We start from the raw sequence: 22,925 nt of genomic DNA, 5'->3' as shown, positions 1-22,925 counted from the left end.
TTTGTGTATTTGAATCAAATAGGACTTAAAATTAATGTAACTTGCCGCACATACATAGAACCTTCCTTTGGCAGGAAGTGTGGTTTATAAGACTTTTCATACAGGTAATACATATTATTAAAGCCTTGATGATTGTAACGATCAAGACTTAAGTGAACACATAGAAATAACTGTATCCTGTAAAGTAAAGTGTTTCCCTGAACACTTGGCGGCTTAAATATATTTAATAGCTTCAAATATTTAGCGTGGGTTGCTTAATTATTAACTCACAGCCCCATTAAGCATTTTGCTTACTCGATGCGCTGATGAGGCGTGCTTTTACAGAGTTTACCTGCTGATGCTGTAGGTTCATGGTACAAAATGACTTGCATTATTGTGGAAAATTATAAAAAAATATTAAAATAATATTATGAGGATATTGTTATGACGCTAGGCGTCGCGATACATTTTTTTATGAAATAGGGGGGCAAACGAGCAAACGGGTCACCTGATGGAAAGCAACTTCCGTCGCCCATGGACACTCGCAGCATCAGAAGAGGGAATAGGGTAAAAGGGGAGTATAGGGAAGGGTAGGGAAGGAAATAGGGGAGGATAGGGAAGGGAATAGAGTAGGGGATTGGGCCTCCGGTAAACTCACTCACTCGGCGAAACACAGCGCAAGCACTGTTTCACGTCGGTTTTCTGTGAGCCCGTGGTATTTCTTCGGTCGAGCCGGCCCATTCGTGGCGAAGCATGGCTCTCCCACGTCAAAATGAGATATTCCTATTTAGAATCCATACTAATATTATAAACGCGTAAGTGTGTCTGTTTGTTGACACTTGACATACATACACTATTTCGCATAAAGCGTGAAGAGGTAACAAAGTCTTCACGCTTAACATCGCCATTGTAGGTATCGCAGACACAATAGATTTTCAATTATTGCTATGCGGCAGCCGGCTGCCGCTTGGGGATTGATGGGTTAAGGTGACGCCGCGTTAAAGTAAAGCCCGGTCTCTCATAGAAAACAAGCAATGGAACAGCAATATATGGAATGGGCGTAAGCGACAAAATGGTTTCTGTCGCGTAATTTAAAAACCATAAATACATTTCATATATTAATCAAATTAAAGTGTATGCTTGAACCAATCTATGTACAAATTTTGGAAGATTAAATCACTCTCTTCTGTTGGCAAAATAGGAATCCCTTTTTTTACAGAAGTCTTTTTGTATTTTGAAATAGATTATTCTGTGTTATAAAAGTTGACCAATCGTGTTATGCTTTGGTTAATTCAAACACAAAGACATGATGAATACTGATAATGAACTTTAATTTCTTAGCTTTAGTCATTGCTGAGAAAAATATACAGTGTGTAACAAAAATAAGTGATAATACTATAGAGTGTGTACGTGTTCTTGTAGAGAGTTCACTGTGAAAGTAGCAGCGCTGAACAATGATTTTTTTTTTCACTTTTGTATGGGCAAGGGCCCGAGCGTCACGAGCTTCCCCATATAAAGTGAAAAAAAATTTGGTCTTTCAGCGCTGCTACTTTCACAGTGACTCTTTACAAGGAACATGTACACACCCTAAAGTATTATCACTTATTTTTGTTACATCCTGTATATCGCTACAGCCAAATTATCAAGTCGTCCCCTTAACTGATTTTGCTGGATATGGATATACTTGGAGAGCCGGGAAAGAGCATAGGATACTTTTAATCTCGAAAAACTGTACAGTCTCCGCGAGACATGGCTTTAAATGAACGTGGCGAGAAAATTAACTTATGCTGCCATCATACAAAAACGTCATTGTCGCACTTTACGGAGTTACTGAGTTTTTTTTCACTTGAAATTTTCTACACACTAATCTTAAAGAATCACAGATCTCCACACTAGGATTCCCTGTGTCGTGGAGACCAGGTTTAGTAGATTATAAAAGTAAAAAAGCGTACACAATAATGCTATACGAATATCAATACCATAGTAATAATAAACAATAAAACTAACAATGCGTGGGCAAAAAGTTCTTCGACCGTAAGCTCACGGTACTCATTTACTCAACTAGCGTAAAAATCCCTAGTACTATGAGCCGTGCTTATTGTTAGGTTTAAGCCACGAAATGTGTAACAAAATCATAATCCATACTATTATTTTAAATGCGAAAATGAGTCTGTCTGTCTGTTACCCCTTCACGCCCAAACCGCTGAACCAATTTTGCTGAAATTTGGTATGGAGTTCCTTTAGTCCCGGGACATAGTTATATCCCGAAAAAATTGAAGGTTCCTGCACGATAAACTAATTTTGGCGCAACGGAGTATCACCTTCCTCCTAAATCCTAATATAAACCATTTAACCTCGAGTTTTTTATTTATATACAAGATTCTGATACATCTTGTGTCTTGAAGTGAGATTATTCCTAGGTCCTTTTGTTTCCAATAAACTTTGCATACTTATTTTAATTGAAATAAGGTAAAAAAAAAAGACTAGCTGTCCCGGCAAACGTTTCTTGGCCATATAAAGTATTTCGCCCGTATTATTTTATTGAAGTGACTCAATAAGCATGTCACCATGGCAACGTCCATCGCTATCCTGTTGCATAAACAATAGTCGCCGTCAGTCTCGAGTTGTAATAATTTACTATTATTTATTCAACAAATGCACTTATCAATATAAAAAGTACCCAGTAGCCGATTCTCAGACCTACTGAATATGCATATAAAATTTGGTTAAAATCTGTAAAGCCGTTTCGGAGGAGTACGCGGCCTAACATTGTGGCACGAGAATTTTATATATAAGAAGATTATTGATTGCCATAATACACCGAATAAGGGGTTGTAACAAATTGAATTTTAATGATGTATTGACGCCGGAAGTTGATAAGGAAAAGTGACGTAATTATTTATTAAGTAGGTTAGTGAGACCGACCGGAAGTGAAAAACATGTTTGTTGCTATGGGAAACTGTGGCCGAACTAACTAACTTACTAATTTTTAATGTATTCTAATATTACCTTTATTATTATTCATAATAGTGAAAGTAGGTACATCAGTTAGTCTGTACTATAATATTTTAATCCATCTACACCTACGAATAATAAAAACTACACTAATACGAGTATTATAAAGCTAAAGAGTTTGTTTGTTTGATCGCGCTAATCTCAGGAACTACTGGTCCGATTTGAAAAATTCTTTCAGTGTTAGAGAGCTCATGTATTGGGGAAGGCTATAAGCCATATATTATTGAGTTGAGATCAATTGGAGCGAAGAAACAGAGGAAAATGTGAAAAAAAAACGGGGAAAATTATATGAAATTGCTTTTTATTTTAAGAACTACTGGATCAATTTTTATATTTTTGGCACACATGAAGAATAGACGACATAAAGGGACATAGGCTATTTTTTTGCAAAAATGTACGGTTTACGTGAAATTTCTAAATTACGCGGGCGAAGCCGCGAGGAACATCTAGTAGTCTATATTATGTTATATACATAAATTATTGTCCGTTCCATACCAGTAACGATTCCGTCGCCGAACCCATTTTGATGAGGTTTTGAAGACATTAGACTCTCCAGAAAAGACAGGACGATTTTATTACTTTATTCACGGTAAAGTAAACATTTTCGCGTGATAGGTACATTAAGTTACTATGATGAAATCAATTTTGTTAGTCTCGCTAAAACTCGAGCACGAATGAACCGATTAGCCAAATTTTAATTTTGAAATATTATTATTGGAAATCCAAGGAAGGCCTACAATGAGCTAAATTTTTTCACCTAATTTTTTTAGGTGATAAGAAGTTCACGGGTCATCTAGTATACAGCCCTAAAGGTCTAGCCGTCTCCGTGGTCTAGTGGTATAGAGCGCGGCTCTTGACTCGGAGGTCGTGGGTTCGATTCCCGCGTTGGAAACATGTTATTTCCAAGTTTGGTTAGGACAGTGCAGGCTGATCACCTGATTGTCTGACAAGTAAGATGATCCATGCGTCAGATGGCCATGTACAAAGTCGGTCCTGCGCCAGATCTCTCGCCGGTCGTGTCGGTCTTCTGTCCCACTGGGTATGAGAGTAAAGGAATAGAGAGTGCTCTTGTGTACTGCGCACACACTTCGGCACTATAAAATTACCACCTGCGTAGCTGGCCTGGTTTCAATGAAACCGGCCACAATCACCGAAACCGGTGTGGGAGCTATTATTAGCCCTAAAGGGTATAACAAAAATAATAGGCTCGTAGAGAGTTCATTGTGAAAGTAGCAGTGCTGAAAAATCTTTTTTTTTTTCACTTATGCATGGGGAAACTCGTGGCGCTTGCCCATACAAAAGTGAAAAAAAAGGTCTTTAACGCTGCTAATTTCACAGTGAACTTTCTACAAAGAACATATACACATCCTTAACTATTATCACTTAATTTTGTTAATCCCCGTATATAAGACTTATTTGTCAAGCATTTCGCATCTTCAATTACATAAACATTTTTAAAACTCTCCATGGGTGTTACCTAGATAAAAGAAGTCTCTAGAAATAGCAGTAAGTTAGCCAAGCCATTAATTAAGCCAATAAAGGTAGCACTGGATCGAGTTCCATTCCACGTTACATTGATTAAGTATGCGAGTTTGTTACCTTCAGGAAGCGTAAGCTGGAATCCGCTGGCCAGCCATTAGTTTGGGTGTGATTAGGGAGTTGTAGAGTAGTAGAATACATGCAATTAGGGGGAGGAGAATAATAATCCTAAGGGTTGATTCAGACCGCAACGCAACACATATTGACAGATTGGCATGTTGCCTCGCGCAATTGAAATCTGTCAAGTCCATACAAATTTATGCCGCGCCGCGCCTCGTCTCGCCTCGTCATGTTGCAGTCTGAATTGACCCATACTTCCTTACCTAATATTAAAAACTAGATGATGCCCGCAACTCCGTTTTGCCAAAATTCGTTTACCACGCGGGAACTGTACATTTTTCCTTAGTATGTTTTTTTTCCAAGGACTGAAAGTATCTCTATAATAAATTTCACCAAAATCGGTTCAGCGGCTTGGGCGTGAAGAGGTTAACAGACAAACCCACTTTCGAATTTATTATTTTAGTATGGAAGTATAGATTGTATAAGTATAAAACAAAAGGAAATATAAAATAAAAGGAAGTATAAAACTGTCAAATAATGTCTTCTATATTTTCGAGTGTAAATCGACGTAGCTTATTAGTTACATCACAGCGGACTAGTTTCGAACTCGCGAGCCAGCACGTGAAGCCAATTACTGGCGCCACAACCATGCATAGATTACAGTGCAAAAAGTGCCGGTAACATGATTCAAGCAGTGTAAGGGCGTTTGTGCACTACATGAAATTTTACCGTCCGGCGTTCATAACTTTCACGTTTGCCATATAAATAAGGTAGGAAATCGAGATGCCGCGCCGCGCCGGACGGTAAAATTCCGTGTAGAGCACAAACGCCCTTAGGGTCAATTCAGACCGCAACGCGACGAGTAGATGCATTTCTAAGGATTTGACAGATTTGAATTGCGTGAGACGTCATGCAAATCTGTCAATTCAATACAAATTTAGAAATGCATCTAACACTGCTTGAATCATGTTACTTTTTGTACTGTATAATCTATGCATGTGGTGCTAGTAATTGGCATCTCGTGCTGGCTCGCGATCTCAGGTCACTTCAGAGTTCAGACCGCGTACCGATCTGCATTGACTCTTAGGCCTTGCGACGCGTAATTTTTCTTTGCCTAGAGCACTACCGCTATACAAAACCTCCACCACCTGCAAACCTTTAAGAAGAGAGCGTAATTCCCTCTTAAAAGGCCGGCAACGCACCGGCAGCTCTTCTGAAGACCTAGACAAGCGGCAGGCGATTATCGTGAACGCTAACGCCAACGCCATAAAACGTATGGGATTCGACATTTGTATTCGCTAGCGAAGCGCGATGACTTATGTCAAATCGCATACATTCTGTTCGCGTTTACGCTTCGCTTGCCACTTGTCTACTACGGCTGATGTTGCAAGTGACCAAGAATGACGGTAGTTGTTCTCCATCAGGAGACCCGTTTGCTTATATTCCCCGTAATTAAAAAAAATGGAAATATAAAGGCTTTTGCTCTTCGGCGCTTCAATATTTTCATAGCAAGCACTTAAATAATATAGCAATAAAGATGCTTTGCCCCAGTGTGAGTTAAGCTTTACACTTGACTTTTTGATGAGACTATCACATAGCATAGTAAACTAGCAGAGAAGTATTGAAATATCTATGCTTGCTTTGAGTTGTCAATTGAGTATTTAAATTCTTTTGTTTTGTGCGAAACGACTGATAGTCTGATTCACAAGTGCCATTTTCCTCAAAACTTTTGCATTTTTTTTTCAGCCCCTTTTGGAATTTTGATAGGATGTTCTAGATGGTATTCCGAATTGAATGAGACCAAAATCATAATTTTCGGTGCATGAGATCAGGTTTTGACGAAAATTATTAGGAGGAAAGTGATGAAGCAATTTTTTTTTTTTTTTTAATGAAATAAGGGGGCAAACGAGCAAACGGGTCACCTGATGGAAAGCAACTTCCGTCGCCCATGGACACTCGCAGCATCAGAAGAGCTGCAAGTGCGTTGCCGGCCTTTTAAGAGGGAATAGGGTAATAGGGGAGGATAGGGAAGGGAAGGGAAGGGAATAGTTGAGGGTAAGGAAGGGAATAGGATAGGGGTTAGGGGATTGGGCCTCCGGTAAACTCACTCACTCGGCGAAACACAGCGCAAGCGCTGTTTCACGCCGGTTTTCTATGAGAACGTGGTATTTATCCGGTCGAGCCGGCCCATTCGTGCCGAAGCATGGCTCTCCCACGTAAAATATTGTCTACCGTATCATCTAGTACATCTAATATAATATAAAATGCTCGTGTCACGGTGTGCGTGGTTGAACTCCTCTCGGCTCGACCGATTTTCGTGAATCTTAGCGAGCATATCGGCAAAGGTGGAGAATTGGACATTATCTACTTTTCATATTGATAAGTGCATTTGTTGAATAAATAATAGTAAATTATTACAACTCAAGGCTGACGGCGACCATTGTTTGTGCTACGGGATAGCGATGGACGTTGCCATGGTGACATACTTATTTAGTCACTTCAATAAAATAATATGGGCGAAATACTTTATATGGCAAAACGACATTTGCCGGGACAGCTAGTAGTAATATTATAAACCTTTCTTGTTGCGAATAAATCTTTCGGTACAAAAACGCACGAAAATCCGATGTGAAATTTTATAGAACTTACTATAATGCTCATGACAAACAGTAAGAAGCGAATTACTTACTACGATGGCTCAGCGACCCAAAGATGTGACTTTTTGCTAATAAACTTTGTAGTCATAAAACAAAAACTTACTGACCGTACAAAACGCTTCATTGTTTAGATTTCTAATGATAATTTGGCAAACGATACTCATATTTGCAATAATATATTTCTAGTTCTAATGCATTGTTCTGTTTGTGAATGCTTTGAGCGAAATTTTGTATTACTGTTTGTCGAATGCACGGCAATATAATTTCATTGTCGCCACCAAACATTTGCCAATTGAGATTCACAACAACACAACAACAACAAAACAACACAAGAACAACAAGACGACTCGAGGGAGATGAGGTGTTGAAATTAAACTTTTTGTGTATTTATTGGTTAACGCAAATAATTATTATTATTGGAGTCTTATGTGCAAGGGCGTAGGGCGTCTTATGTGCAAGGTCAACATAAACGGCACACACACACATGCACGCACGAACGCACACGCACACACACATATGACATACATGTCTTAATTAACAATTAAATATAAAACTATAAAAAGAAAAACTTGCCCAAGTCGTCCCCATCTGGCAGAGTGCCCAGCAAGCTGACAGCATTGCCACGTTGGATGGCAATTGCTATCCGCTGTGCCAGGTAGCTCCCAGCTCTGGGGTCTCGGGTGGCTTCAACAAGCTTCTTAGATATTCCTCTAAAAAGCTTATGTGCCCCCGGACCCCATGCGCCTAGAGTTTCCACCCCAAACGGTTCAAATATAAGATCTCCGCTGAGGTTCTCATATTTGCGCCGCTTGAGGTTAGGTTTATATTTAAAGTTTGTATATATAATTAACAATTTATAAGTACCATTATCCTATTTGTCTTTGCTCTATGGCTATATTCTTTTTTATATCTTATTTACTAAAATTCTTAGGATATAATATACATCCTAAGAATTTTAGTCAACCCCTACAACACAAGTATTCTTAGTGTATGGGGTGCGCACTTCAACTTGTAAACCTTGGTGCTACTAATTTGGAACAGGCAGCTCGATATCGCGATCGGCAAGTATATCAATTCAGTATTATCTTGTTAAGTATAATTCAGTTTTTTCAGGATATCGTTTCCCCTCCGTCATGTTGGTATGCGAATTGATCCTGATGTGTCACGCGTACCCGATTAAGTAGGTTTTACTGTGGTTATGCTCCGGAAAAACCAAACATTTTTGTTATTACAAAACACGTATTGTATTGTAGGTTATTATGTTAAAAGTGCTTGAGAGCTTTATGTATTTTTGAGAGGAAACATTTAGCCTGTGCAAAGTCTTTTCCGTTTTGTCTCGGTATAGCGAGTTCAGAGTTGTGCTAAGTGGTTTCATTTAAGCTTGTTGCCTTTTAACTTTAAACGTGTTTTGTACCATCAGAGAAATTCATAGGCAGAACCTACTTTGGTCAGTTTTGTGACCTGAGAGAGCCATGCTTCGGCACGAATGGGCCGGCTTGCCCGGAGAAATACCACGGGCTCACAGAAAACCGGCGTGAAACAGCGCTTACGCTGTGTTTCGCCGAGTGAGTGAGTTTATTGAAGGCCCAATCCCCTACCCTTATCCCTTCCCTATTATCCTATTCCCTCTTAAAAGGCCGGCAACGCACCTGCAGCTCTTCTGATGCTGCGAGTATCAATGGGCGACGGAAGTTGCTTTCCATCAGGTGACCCGTTTGTCGTTTGCCCCCTTATTGCATAAAAAAAAGCATACACTAATGTACTATCCTATTTAAGGTTATACTATCCTATGTAAGGTTTAAACTACCAACATCGATCTCAGTGAAGAAACCATTATTTTCTAAAGCGCTTCACACGGAGCAGCAATAATGTAACTGCAGTGTTTATTATATCACGATAAACCCTCAGAAATCGTCTTGGCTATTATGATTTAGCTGCCGTGTGCTTAAGGTCCTTAAATATATATAATTACTATAATTACTAGATGACACCAGGCGCGGTCCGAAGGGGGGGGGGACATGACCCCCCCCCCCCCAAATCTGGGACAAATGGATAAATCTCTAAATCTTGCCAAATAATAGAAGGAAATTTCTAGCTACCCCATGGCAGCTACATATTTTTTTAGTGTAGTGAATAAACTGTACTCGGCGAAACGAGGCGGTAGCGGTCATTGCTTCATATTCAGTTCACTTCAAGTATTGAGTAGGTATGCAAAATACCATATCGCCCTTAGACTAGGAACATCTGACATTTCATTGTCAATCACGGTTTCTATAGAAAATGGCAAGTTTTTTGACAGGGAGACAATGACCGCTACTGTCTGACCCCCTCCAAAATTTTAAGCTGCGACCGCGCCTGGATGACACACGCAACTCTATTGCACCCATAAAGTTAATATACCTAGCGGAATAGAGCAACAATCTCGAGCTGTCAAACGAAACCGAAATTGGTTTCATCTGTGTGTAAAAATATGTGTACGTATATACTTACACAAGCATGATTGAACATGATTTCTATGAGATTAAATTGTCAACGTGCGGCACGTGCCGACTGGACGTCAAAAAAAGAGTGCTGCTGTCATGTATCACACGTCTCTTTTTACCACGCAGTGTTACTGACAGTGACATTTCTCTTGCTCAGGCCTTTGTTTCTCTATTCCGCTAGGTATATTAACTTTATGATTGTGCCAAAATTAGTTTATCGCGCGGCAACCTTACATTTTTTCGGAATAAAAATATTTGTATGTGCTTTCCTGGGACACAAAGTATCTCCATACCGAATTTCAGCAAAATCGGTTTAGCGGTTTGGACGTGAAGAGGTAACAGACAGACAGATACACTTTCGCATTTATAATATTAGTATGGATTTACTTAAAGCGCTTGACGTAGACCAGCAGCTTTAAAATGTAAATGTGTTTATTATAGCACGATACATGTCTCCTTATAAAATATTTTAGTCATCATGATTTAGCTGCTCCGTATTTAAAGGCCGTATGTCGTTTGATAATATGTAATTTGAACAAAAAAAAACAACTTCATACAGTATTTTCTGATCGTGGGACCACATGTATAGTACACTCTTTCCAACAAATAAATATATGAAACATAGTAAAGGTATACGCTCGAATGGAGAAACCCTTTTTTGAAGTTGGTTAAAAACGCTATCGTCACTCAAACAACAACACGTCTCTAACAATGCAATATACAAGGTATACGGAATTTGCCACGCACCTCGCTTCTGCCTTGAAGTTCCCGCAATTTTCAACCCTATGCCGTTATAATAAAGAACATGTCAGGTAAAATATTTCAACTGGCCATTGACGCTGCACCATCAATTACGAGAACTGCCCATAACAGTTCTCGCCATGTGCGGCTCAGGCTATATACCGTTTAGAGCTATTTTGCATCTGATACCACCTTTATTCCAAAGACATAAGGCTCGTTTTACAGAAATCCAGACGTAAAATAACATAGCCGTAGCTTTGAGAAGATAGTCTATGAAGTGTATAGGTAGAGTGTGGTAAAACCCAGTTGGATTTACCACACCCTATCTATATATCATTTCTATATCATTGGTACATAATCTACTAGCAGTAATTTGTCATACTAGAGAAAAATCTTTATTTATAGAGGTAAGGCCGAGTCGCTTTCCAAAAGGAGGTCCATTCTCTCGTTAACGTCCTGTTTATAAAGAGAAATAAAATGAAAACCGATACAAGCGGCAAGAGATCAGGCACAAGACTGAATTTTTACATGTCCATATATTTTTTTTCTGTAAGTAATATTAATTTTATCCTTGCACTGACCTAACATCAAACCTTCGTCTAACATCTCCAACACCACTTGGACAGTAAACCCAACGACCGAAATATCAAAATATATCGTAATTCAATAATAACACTCATATTATTTATTACATTTCGGTTGATTTATATGTTTATAAACTCACATCCAATATTATACTCGTGCCGGATCCCGAATCGAGTGATTCTAATTTATCACGCATCGCCGCCCTAAGGGCTCTTATTTTGCGGCGTGGCTACGAACTCGTGCGATTGCGGTGAAGAAAATAGCAAGACGTTATAGAATATAGATGCGTCTAAGCAACGACGCTATAACCAGAGTTATTCTATTAACAGTTTTGGCAAAAATGAATTTTGTACACAATTACAAAGAAAAATCTTAATTATACACGCAGCTGGTATATACGGCTAAAACGATGTCATAACCAGAGTTTAAGATAACTCATGACACTGAAATTTTTAAGCAAAAGGGAATTTGTACACTACTGCAACAAAGAAGAATCATAATCATTCAGGCAACACTGATCTAGCTGCCTCCCAGTATTTTTAATGATAGTACTTGTAACTTAAAATTATACTAAAAGGATCATCTATTTTGAATACGAACGCCAACCGCATTTTCTTGATTTTCATAGAAACATACTTTTAATATTCATTCATTATCGTTGTCAGAATCCTTATTTCATTCCTGCCAGCTATTTTACGAACACCAATCCAAAATAGTTCTTTCGAGTGTTTATAATTGAAATCCCATAGATTAAATCCCATAGATTAAAACCGAAAATACATCATATAACTGTATAGATGCTCGCGCCGCTGTCGCACGACTTCGTGGCCACGCCTGTTATGATATAAAATATTTTAGTAAGCAATAATATAGTTATGTAAACAAGTTTTGGTAAGTTACATTCCCTAGAGGTTCAGGAAATAAAATACAGCTCTATTTTTGTATGGATTTGATTGTCTGTCTGTTTGGTACCTCACCAGACAGACAGACACACTTTTGGATTTTTTTTATAAAATAAGGGGGCAAACGAGCAAACGGGTCACCTGATGGAAAGCAACTTCCGTCGCCCATGGACACTCGCAGCATCAGAAGGTGTGCGGGTGCGTTACCGTCCTTTAAGAGGGAATAGGGTAATAGGGGATGGTAGGGAAGGGAATAGGGAAGGGTAGGGCAGGAAATATGGGAAGGTAGGGAAGAGAAAAGGGTAGGGGATTGGGCCTCCGGTAAACTCACGCCGGTTTTCTGTGAGCCCGTGGTATTTCTTCGGTAGAGCCAGCCCATTCGTGTCGAAGCATGGCTCTCCCACGTCAATATATTAGTAGGTAAGTAAGTATGAATTGTTCATAATAAAAATTATCAACGCTGATTATGCGATATGCATTCACAATCATGTTTGCGATCACGCTTAACGTGAAGAGTTGCTTTAACGAGTAACCAAACAAAATGGCCAGTCTTTTGTTATGGAATGATACGAAACGTGAAATTGTTGCATTACGCAGCGAGCAAACATTTCCCAACAATAGATTTCGCGACAAAGCCGCGGCCCTGTGAAAATGCTCCAGTTTTTATTGCGTTTCATACAGTTTAGTTATCAGAACGATAGAGTGTTGTGTAAATGAATGCATTTCAAATATCTATGTTATTCCTAGCGTACAAATTTTGCCCCTTTTTTAACCTAGGACGAAAAAGAGGGGTGTTATAATTTTGGGGTCTCTGTGTGTGTCCTTCCGAGGAATCGCAGCATCCAAACGGGTAGACCGATTTCGATCTTTTTTAGGGTTCCGTACCCAAAGCGTAAAAACGGGACCCTTTTACTGAGTCTTCGATGTATGTCCGTCTGTCCGTCTGTCTGTTTGTCCGTTTGTCCGTTTGTCCGTTTGTCCGTTTGTCCGTTTGTCCGTTTGTCGGTCTGTCCGTCTGTCCACCTGTCCGTCTGACCGTCTGACCGTCTGTCTCCAGACTCAACTCAAAACCGTTATAGCTAGAATTCTAAAATTTTCACAGATTGTGTAGATCTGCTGCCGCTATAACAGCAAATACTAAAAAAAAAAAATATTTAAGGTGGGGCTCCCATAAAACAAACGTGATTTTTTGGTCTTTTTTGCTCTATATCAATAATGACAACAGGTAGGTACTTGAATTTTTCTCAAAGTCCATAATTATAGTATGTGTACTAATATTTAATAATAATGTTAAAATAAAATAAAAAATCAAAGGGGGCTCCCATACAAAAAACACAATTTTTGGCTTAATTTTGGTATATAATACGTACGCGAGTCTGATTCGCACTTGGACGATAATTATTTTTTATTTGAAAGCTGACGTAATCGGGACTATTCTAAGCAATATTGAAGCATCAGCCCGTTTAGTGCTGGAATAAATTTGGGTTTATCTATTTCATGGGAGGTTAGAAGCAACTCTGATTTGATCAATTTAACTTATTTTGGAATTGTGATTCCAGACACTAATTATGAAAGTATGGGGACTAGCTTTTAAATTATCTAATTTAATCAATTAAGTATTGAAATAGTAGCGTATAACTATTGTTTACATAATATTTAAAAATCCACGCAGCTAAAGTTTAAATATTCTTGAAATCTTAATTACAAAATATTAATATGTTTTATTTTAACTAGCTATTTGACCGAGCTTCGCTCGGTATTCGATAAAACACGAATAAAATGATATTTTCTAAAAATGATTTCTTGCTAGATCGATTTATTGCCCCCGAAACCGGTTGGAGCCGATTCCGAGATTCCAATATATATATATATATATATATATATATATATATATATATATATATATATATATATATATATATATATATATATATATATATATATATATATATATATATATATATATATATATATATATATATATATATATATATATATATTATACAAGAATTGCTCGTTTAAAGACATAAGATAAGATATTATAGCAGTCGCTTTAGTGCTAAGCGTCATAGACACATTGCTCAACTAACCTAACATGCTAAATAGTGAAAACTCGCCCAAAACACGTAAACTAGCAAAGTTCTCACACGAAATAACCTTTGAACGGTACTAAAGTGAGTTCCTCAAGCCACCTCGAGTAATACAACTTAGCTAAAGTTATTATACCCGGATCGATGAAACTCAACCCGGTCTAAACTTAAACAAAAACACGTAGTGGCTTAAGATCGCCTGAATATTCATCAACCAATTGATTTTACTATCTATCGATGACACTGTATTTCCTAAATGTAATCTAATTGCGAAATTGATTTTACAATGATATTCACAATTGATATATAAATAATATAAATCTATTTGTCTACACTATAACTGTATTTATTTGCACAGGGTGTAACAAAAACAAGTGATAATACATATTAGGCTGTGTACGTGTACCTTGTAGAGAGTTCACTGTGAAAGTAGCAGCGCTGAAAGACCAAATTTTTTTGCACTTTTGTATGGGGAAACCCGTGACTTGCCCATTCAAGAGTGAAATAAATTTTTCGTCTTTCAGAGCTGCTACTTTCACAGTTAACTCTATACAACGAACACGTACACACCCTAAAGTATTATCACTTAGTTTTGTTACACCTTGTATACAAAATTTCAGCCAATTCGCTGAACCGATTTAGTTGTGTACCGATGAAGTTCCGGGTAAGGACAAGGGATACTTGCCCCGAAAAATATTCGGTTCATTGGTCATCAATTTTGGTCAAGTCGGTACAAGTATGCCAATTGCCATATTTTTGGGGATAAATATTTTATTTACGTTTATTTAACAACAAGACATATTAAACCTGAAAAGTTAGTACAAAATATAACATTAATTTTTTTTCTTTAATACATATAATATCTAATTACTGAAAAAATATTTTTTTTATAATTTTTGGTCGTATGTCTTTGCATAACAACAAACTCTAACTTACATTGTAATTTACGTAAAAGCAGTAAAAGCCTTCAATATAACCCAATTACCAAGAATCTGCTCGCTCAATATACACTTTAAATATTAAATACCTAGTAACTGTTTGAAAACTATCCTAATATCATTTTATCAAAACAAACTATTAGACGCTATCATAATTCATAGGGAATGATCGTTTCATAGTAATTTAATGTCATTTGATTTAATGTTAGTTTGACCACTTAAATGGTTATAAATTCCTGTGTGAAAGTGGAAAAGGTGTAATTTACTGATAATGTCTCATGATGACCAAATATTATATCAAAAATTGAGTCAAGATTTTTGTAAGTATCGGAAAGCCTTATTTGCGATTTTATTATTTCAAAAAAGTAATTTTGTTTGGTTCTACACATAATTCAAAGTTTTTAGTTCATTTAGCGAACATTTTTAAACAATAAGAATTTTATAATTTAATTTATCTTAATATTAAAATTAAAAAAGCTATCACAAAAAGTTTTAGTCCATCGATTGTAATATTACACGAATTTATATTATTTCTAAAGGAAAAGTTCAAAACAAGCCCTCTTGGAAAGAAACTGCTCAAAAATAAGATGCATTAATTATGTTAAGGTGTGGGGAGCTGGCGCAAATACACGACATGACACGACCACACGACAAGCAATCGTCTTGCTTGAAATTATGATTTATTCTGCGTAATTACTAACTTCTAGTAAGATATAGATGCATTATAATTATAATAGATACTATACTCTACAAAGTATCGCCTATATAATAATTAATATGCAATCGTTTTTTGGCTTTATACTTCCAAAGCAATGGTAAAATGTTTATTAACATTTTCATTCCGAGAGAAAATATATTTAAATATCAAACGTTTAATAAAGGCAACTACAAGACAAGGCGTTTCTAAAATATGGAGATTGTTACCGAATATATGAAAATGGGGTTTTTAGCGATGAAACACGACGCAACGTAAGAGAAAAATATTCAAAATTGAACTTTATATACAACTACATGACTCGGTTAACTTCTCATCACCTCCTAATATAAAACTTATCTGGATTCGCAGACTGAAATTAGCCAAATCGGTTCAGCCGTTGAAGTTCTATTGATTTTTTTATTTGGATGGAAAAATATTCTTACATTTTTTTATGAAATAAAGGGGGCAAGCGAGCAAATGGGTCACCTGATGGAAAGCAAGTTATAGAAATAATGATGGAAATATGCTAAATATAAAAGTAAAACTATCACAGCTAAAAATAATACATAAGTTATTGAGTACCTAATAGTCGATACTTCTTTTCGTTCAAATTCCTTTGAACGTAACTGAGATGATGTTATTAGTAGTGTAAAACACGTTATAAATGTACATTCATTGACCATACAAAAAATTTGAAAAACTAGCGGTATTACGGAACCCTATATTGCGCGTGGCCCGACACGCATTTGGCCGGTTTTTTTTTTAAATATATTACTATTATTAACAGCCTACAGTGTTCTACTGGGACAAAGGCCTCCTATCTTTCCTTCAACAGTTCACGATTTTGTTACGGTATACGTTTTGTCGAACGCGTCTAGTTCATCACACCACCATTTTTTTGTATCGGCCTCTTTTACGCTGACTAGTCGGTAGCCACTCCTTAGTTTGTAATGTCGGCACTACATATGGCCGACGCGTTGGCCGGCGCGCTGGCCCAATGTGTAGAACGGGCTTTCCCGCATTGGCGGTAGGTATTTCGCCTGTTCTACACATTGGGCCAGCGCGCCGGCCAACGCGTCGGCCAACGCGTTCGCCTATATGTAGCGCCAACTTTAAGATAAAGATTTAAAATTGAACTTTATTTGCGATAGAAAAAGATACGTATTTCAAAAATTTAAAAATACGACCTGCAAATCTTTAAGATCATATTCCCTTTTAAAAGCCGGCAGGCGGCAACGAACCTGCAATTCTTCTGATGTTGTGCGTGTCTATGGGCGATGGTAGTTGCTTTCCATCAGGTGACCCGTTTGCCCTTATCAGCTTTAATATTCTTGTGGTGTGAACAAAGTTTTAAACTGTTTCCTAAAATTGCTGCGTCTCGTCGCCTCTCATTGTGACTGTTAAGGGCTTTACAACCAAGGTCAGGTCAGGGCCGAATTAGCCTGGCTTAAACAAACTTAAGCAAGGGTATTAAAGGGCTAAACATTTTTCCAGCTCATAATTTCGTTATGTAACAATTTAATGTGTACAAAACACGTTTTGAACCTACTTGAAGGGCTCATTTTCATAAGTCGTTAACTCGTACGGTATACAGCATACGGGGAGTCTATGACAACGAATGGCGCATGTCTATTGGTCGTGGCATGATCTCCCGCACCGCGTATGCGGGCCCTATCGACCAGTGAAAATGCGCCATAAGGCTATAAAATATTATTATTTAGTAAATTAGAGCGACCGCAGACTTTCAAGTTGGCCAACTAAATCGCATAGTATACCAATAGCTATAGCGACTTATGAGAGCTCGCACATTGCATCCAACTAAATTGTTCACCGATCGTATAAGAACCGCGATTCCTTTCCTATTACCTACAAATTAAATAGTTGTCCAATAAAATTGTGAAACTGCGCAATTTAGTTGTACGATAGGCCCACTTGAAATTGTATATCTGCGGTGACCCTTATAATAATACATATTTCTTTCTTTCTTTTATTATTTACTTTAGGACTATAACAATGTATGTATACAGGTTGTAACAAAACTAAGTGATAATATTTTTTTCGCTATAATTAAGGACAATCAGTGTAAAATATTCTACCTCTATATTTGTCTTTACCCTAAATAACAGTAGGTACATAATATATAATATATATCCTATAATTTAACCTAACCTTAAGGTGAAGTTTTCCTCAAATATCAATAATAATCACCGATACAACTGTTACCTTCGTTTTAATTGTATGTTGCCATAGCAACCTGCCACATAAACCTAATACAGCTTGCGGTTGGCTCAGCTCTTCGTATGGACGGTAATGCTCTTGTGATCCTCTGTACATCCTTTATGTAGCTAAAATCCTGAAATAATGGCAGACGAGGCACAACGTAATATACGAACTATCTTCATATTGGACCACCCAAACTAGATTCACGCACACTTGCATAATATTATAATTATTATGTTCTAAGCTGTTCCGGCAAACGTTGTTAAGTACTATATAAAGTACGAGCTTTTGCCTGCGACTTCGCTCGCGTTAAGAAGTAATATTATATTATACAAACTTTCATCCCCTATTTTACCCCCTTAGGGTGAGAATTTTCTAAGATCCTTTCTTAGCGAATGCCTGCGTCATAACACCTACCTGCATGCCAAATTTCAGCCCGATCCGTCCAGTGGTTTGGGCTGTGCGTTGATAGATCACTATGTCAATCAGTCAATCACCTTTGAGTTTTATATATATAGATTTCGCCCATATTATTTAATTGAAGTAACTAAATAAGTATGTCAACATGGCAACGTCCATCGCTATCCCCTCGCACAATTATATAAAAAGTGACATAAGCCACAAATGTCACTTTTTATATAAAAAAATCAAAAAAATGTGACTTCTGTGTAAAATAAAGTATTTTAAATATATTTCGCGGGAATAGTATTGCAAAATAAATAGATGTGCATATAAATTTATGTAGTAATAGTATGAAATTAGCTAATTAATGTCGTTTGTTTTTTTGTATGGGAAACGAACCACCTTAAGTTGTGGAATATACTAGGCCTCGCTTCGCTAGCCCTGACTACAGATGATTTTTGCATGTTTGTCGTCGTTGAAGCTCCATTATATGAAAATTCAATATGCCACGTTCATAATAAGTGAATCGAAATTCGTACTACGGTCGAGCGTTTTCCGACGCCAATAAAAAGTCGTTGAAGATTCTGAACGAATTGAGTGCAATTTATAGGCAATTTGTTGTTGGTTTGATTTGTGTACTGTAATTGTGTGCTTTATTGGATGTTTTCAACTGATCCTGATTGACTTTTGATTGGCTGAAGTAAATATTCTTTGGGACACTTTTTGGGATGCCGACTCCCGACTGACTGACTGAAAAGTGTATAGGAGATACAAAAGATAAAATCGTACTTACTGACTGACTGACTGAAAAATGACTGAAAAATCGTTTTAAAAATAATTGCAAAAATATTAAGACCGTTATTTGGCTTGTTACAAAATCTTAATATAACCTGTGTAAAATTTTATGGTATTTTATCGTATTTAGCAGGGCATCTGTTCACTATAAAATTGCATAATGAGCAAGCTATTTGGCTTGTTACAAAATCTTATAATCTGTGTAAAATTTTATGGTATTTTATCGTATTTAGCAGGGTATCTGTCCACCATGAAAAAAAAAATACTCTATTAAACACGAGAAATTTTAAAATACTAATTCAATTTAAATAACTTCCTTTATAAATATCGTGCTACTCGTCAGATCAATGTGAACTGACCCAACTCAAAACCGACCGACGCTTTAAAGTAACTTAAAATATTTTTATCAAATTATTTGTTGCATGAAAACCATTCTAAAACTTTTCATCATAATGCAACCGTACAAATAAATAAAACTTTCTGGCGACATGTACTGTATTTTTGTCGTTTAAAATGTAGTTTTAACACAGCGAATCCCAACTTTTAATCCGGGTGTTAACTTTACTAACAAGTTTAGTTTAAAATCCCCAAAGCTCCGGAAATATATTTGTTTGTCACGGCACAACAGGAATTAGAATTTTAATTAGGCTAATTAAATAATGATGATTTGAATGAATTGCGTGATAATTAATATTAACGGAGGCGATATTGTCATGAATAAATACTGAGTAGTTTGACGGTTCAAATTAAAATATAACTGTGAAACTGTGAAACTCAGTTATGTATTTTAATTTAAACCACATCGCGTCGTCGATATTAATAAACTGTTTCATTTTTGATGCAATAGAGTATATTTAATAGTGTTTTATAAAATAGCTTTTTAAATAATAATTCATTTAAATTTAAAAAATTGCCGTACCTACTTTGAGTGATGGTAAATACTTTACATATTTTTATATTGTTTCAGATCAATCATGAGAAAGATAACGAAGTACGTAATCATCATGGCGTCGCTGATGACTGTCGAGCTCACGGTAACGGAGAGCAAGAACGACACGAAACTCCTGATCGACAGGCACCACTACCCTATGCCGCTCTTCATTAACGTGTGCGACATCGTCGACAGACGGTCCAAAGTCCACTGCTACTGCGACAGTAACAAAGTCAAAATGGCCACCCGAGCCGACTGCTGGATTTTCGGAGGCGGCCTCACGGAAGACGATCCGATCTGGCCGAGCTTCACCTCCCAATCCGAACTAGAGCACCTCATGTTCAACGTTCGAACCGACGACGCGCTATCCTTCATACCGGCCAAAGCGATCGTACGGTTGGACAAATTAAAACATCTGTCGATACACTTCGGCACAATAAAAAGGATTATTCCCTACGCGTTCACGAACTCGTCCACGATAAAACAAATCATCCTGAAATCGAATAAGATAACGAATTTGGAGAAACACGCGTTCTCGCAAATGATGATGCTATCGAATCTAAGCATCGAGGATAATCAAATATCGGAGCTGAGACGTGATGTTTTCTTCAATCTCCCGAACCTACACGTGCTTATACTATCTAATAATAACCTAAGTTTGCTCCACGAAGGTTGCTTCAAACATCTCAACAATCTGATCGAATTGAAACTCGATTACAATTACATAACTGTCGTGACAAAAGAGATGCTGGAAGGATTGGAGAATCTATCGAGATTGAATCTGAGAAATAACAAAATGGCGATGATCGGAAACTTAGCTTTCAGCGAATTGTGGGGTTTGAAGGAGTTGCTCTTGGACAACAATGCGATAGAGTACATATCGGATCGAGCGTTCGGTGGGCTCACGCAACTGAGAAAGTTAACGCTCTCCGGGAATAAGCTGACGAATTTTTATGAGGACATCCTCGAGGACACGAGAAGTCTGACCGTCCTGGATCTGAGAGACAATCTCCTAACGACGATATCGTACGAGACGATCCGCCCCGTCGCTGACAATGACAAGTCTCTCTCGTCGGTAGTGTACCTCGAAGGTAAGTGAAATATTACGAGCGTATATATAGAGGTAGTTCTCGCTCTACTTAGCAAGCTTGATAATAATTTAGATGCCTCAAGTTATGGCATCGAAGTTAGACAGACTGTTATGTACGGTAAGCAAATTTTCAAGTAATATGTATCGCTGGTAACGTCAGAGCAAAATCAATATTTCACTAAGATATTTGAGTTGAAAACTTTCAAGATAAAGATGGGGCATTTTGTTAAAGTGCTAATACGAAATATTACCATCAATATGTTTTTAACCGACTTAAAAAAGGAGGTTATCAATTCGACGCTTAGATGTATGTGATATTTCCAAAACTGTTCAGTTTTTATATATTATGTTAGTCTATTTCAGTGTCTAAACAAATGTGCCGAATTTCAAAAGTGTATGTATGTATGTATAATAAGTAATATGTTTTTATGTTTGTGTTCGCATATCTCCGGAACTGCGAGTCCGATTTAAGTAATTATTTTTTGTTCTACTAGGTTTTGTTCAACTTAGGGAACACTACAAGTTTCATCAAAATCGATTCAGCAGTTTTTGAGATAAGGCAATTTTAATTCTCAATTACGTACAATTTGAAGTCGGTTTTATCTTTTTAAAATACTATTATTTACAACAACAGGTAAATAAAATTAATTGATCAGGTGCTTTTCGTTTCTTTAAGATGATCCATGACCAAGAATCCGTGATCTAAGTTTTCCTGAAATTAGCTGTATTTGTGTTCTTCCAATTAATTAATATTATAGTCTCTGTGGATACAAAAGGTCAAACTCCTAACAAGAACTGAATGTTAAACTAACCATTAATATTTAATAACATAGTTTAACAGTTTATATTTGGGCTCACCTAACTTCAACAACTTTTGTCAGAACTTCAGAAACAATCAAACAAAAGTCGCAGAAAACATTGACAAGGGTCATTTTATATTTATAAAAGAACATACATCCAAAAAGAGAGTTTATGTGAAAGAAAATAAAAATAAAGCTCCCACGCCTACATCGTAACCTTTAAGCAGAATACAGAGATGATTTAAAGATTCAAAAGCATAATACTCACGTCAAACAAGAATAGCTTCACCATTTTCACAGGCAGAAAAATAAATATAAATGTTTTTCTAGATTTTATAAGGCTCGGTTCAGATTAGCTAAATATAATCGCACCTTTCGCCTTCGCTAACAATTATTGTTACTTTAACTTGTTTAGCTGCTTTTACACGCGTTTATAAACTAGAAGGAAATAGACCTATAATTTTGTAATCATCCTTTGGATTCCTTATTATTATTTTAATTGGGTTCTACGTAAAGTATTTTTTAATTTGGGGTTAAAGTAGTATATAAGACACAAAAAATACTTAATAATTATAAGCGAACTACCGCTAATTTTGTAACGAAAAGAAGGAAATGTGGTTTTAATAAAAAACTTGTAAATTGATTTCATCGACGATAAGGCTAGGCTTGGCATAAGCCGATTAAGTAACGCGGGTCCGCCAACTGCTTCTGAATTAATTTATCTGATAGTACCTAAAACTGAGATCACGTATTTCGAATAAAATTTTGTGACCTTTTTATCGCGTCGCGATTGTCTGGGCCCATCCTTAAACTCCGTAATTCGTTGTCACCTGTATTAAGTTTTAAAGTGAGCCTTCAAAAAAAAAACCCCTCAGCATTTAACTTAATACAGTGTTATCATCATATTACGCATAAGTAAAGGGATTTACAGAAAGCGGAATTTGATACCGCGACTCAATGTAAGACGCCTTAAAGTTGTTACTCAAGCACTTCTCAGAAAG

At 37.0% G+C, this 22,925-nt stretch overlaps 1 protein-coding gene across 1 annotated transcript in view; it reads left to right on the top strand.

Moving 5' to 3' along the window:
- The window catches only part of LOC121734781 (connectin-like), a 68,702-nt gene that overhangs the window by 34,540 nt on the left and 11,237 nt on the right, over window positions 1-22,925 (top strand). The window contains exon 2 of the mRNA XM_042125396.1: window positions 20,071-21,125. Within this exon, the coding sequence (XP_041981330.1) occupies window positions 20,078-21,125 (1,048 nt within the window). The 5' untranslated portion in view covers window positions 20,071-20,077. The remainder of the gene's footprint in view (window positions 1-20,070; window positions 21,126-22,925) is intronic.

The sequence above is a fragment of the Aricia agestis genome, chromosome 16 (assembly GCF_905147365.1).
Source record: "Aricia agestis chromosome 16, ilAriAges1.1, whole genome shotgun sequence".
Taxonomy (NCBI): Eukaryota; Metazoa; Arthropoda; class Insecta; order Lepidoptera; family Lycaenidae; genus Aricia; species Aricia agestis.
Note: the sequence above shows the minus strand (reverse complement) of the source record. Positions and strands in the feature narration are given on the sequence as shown.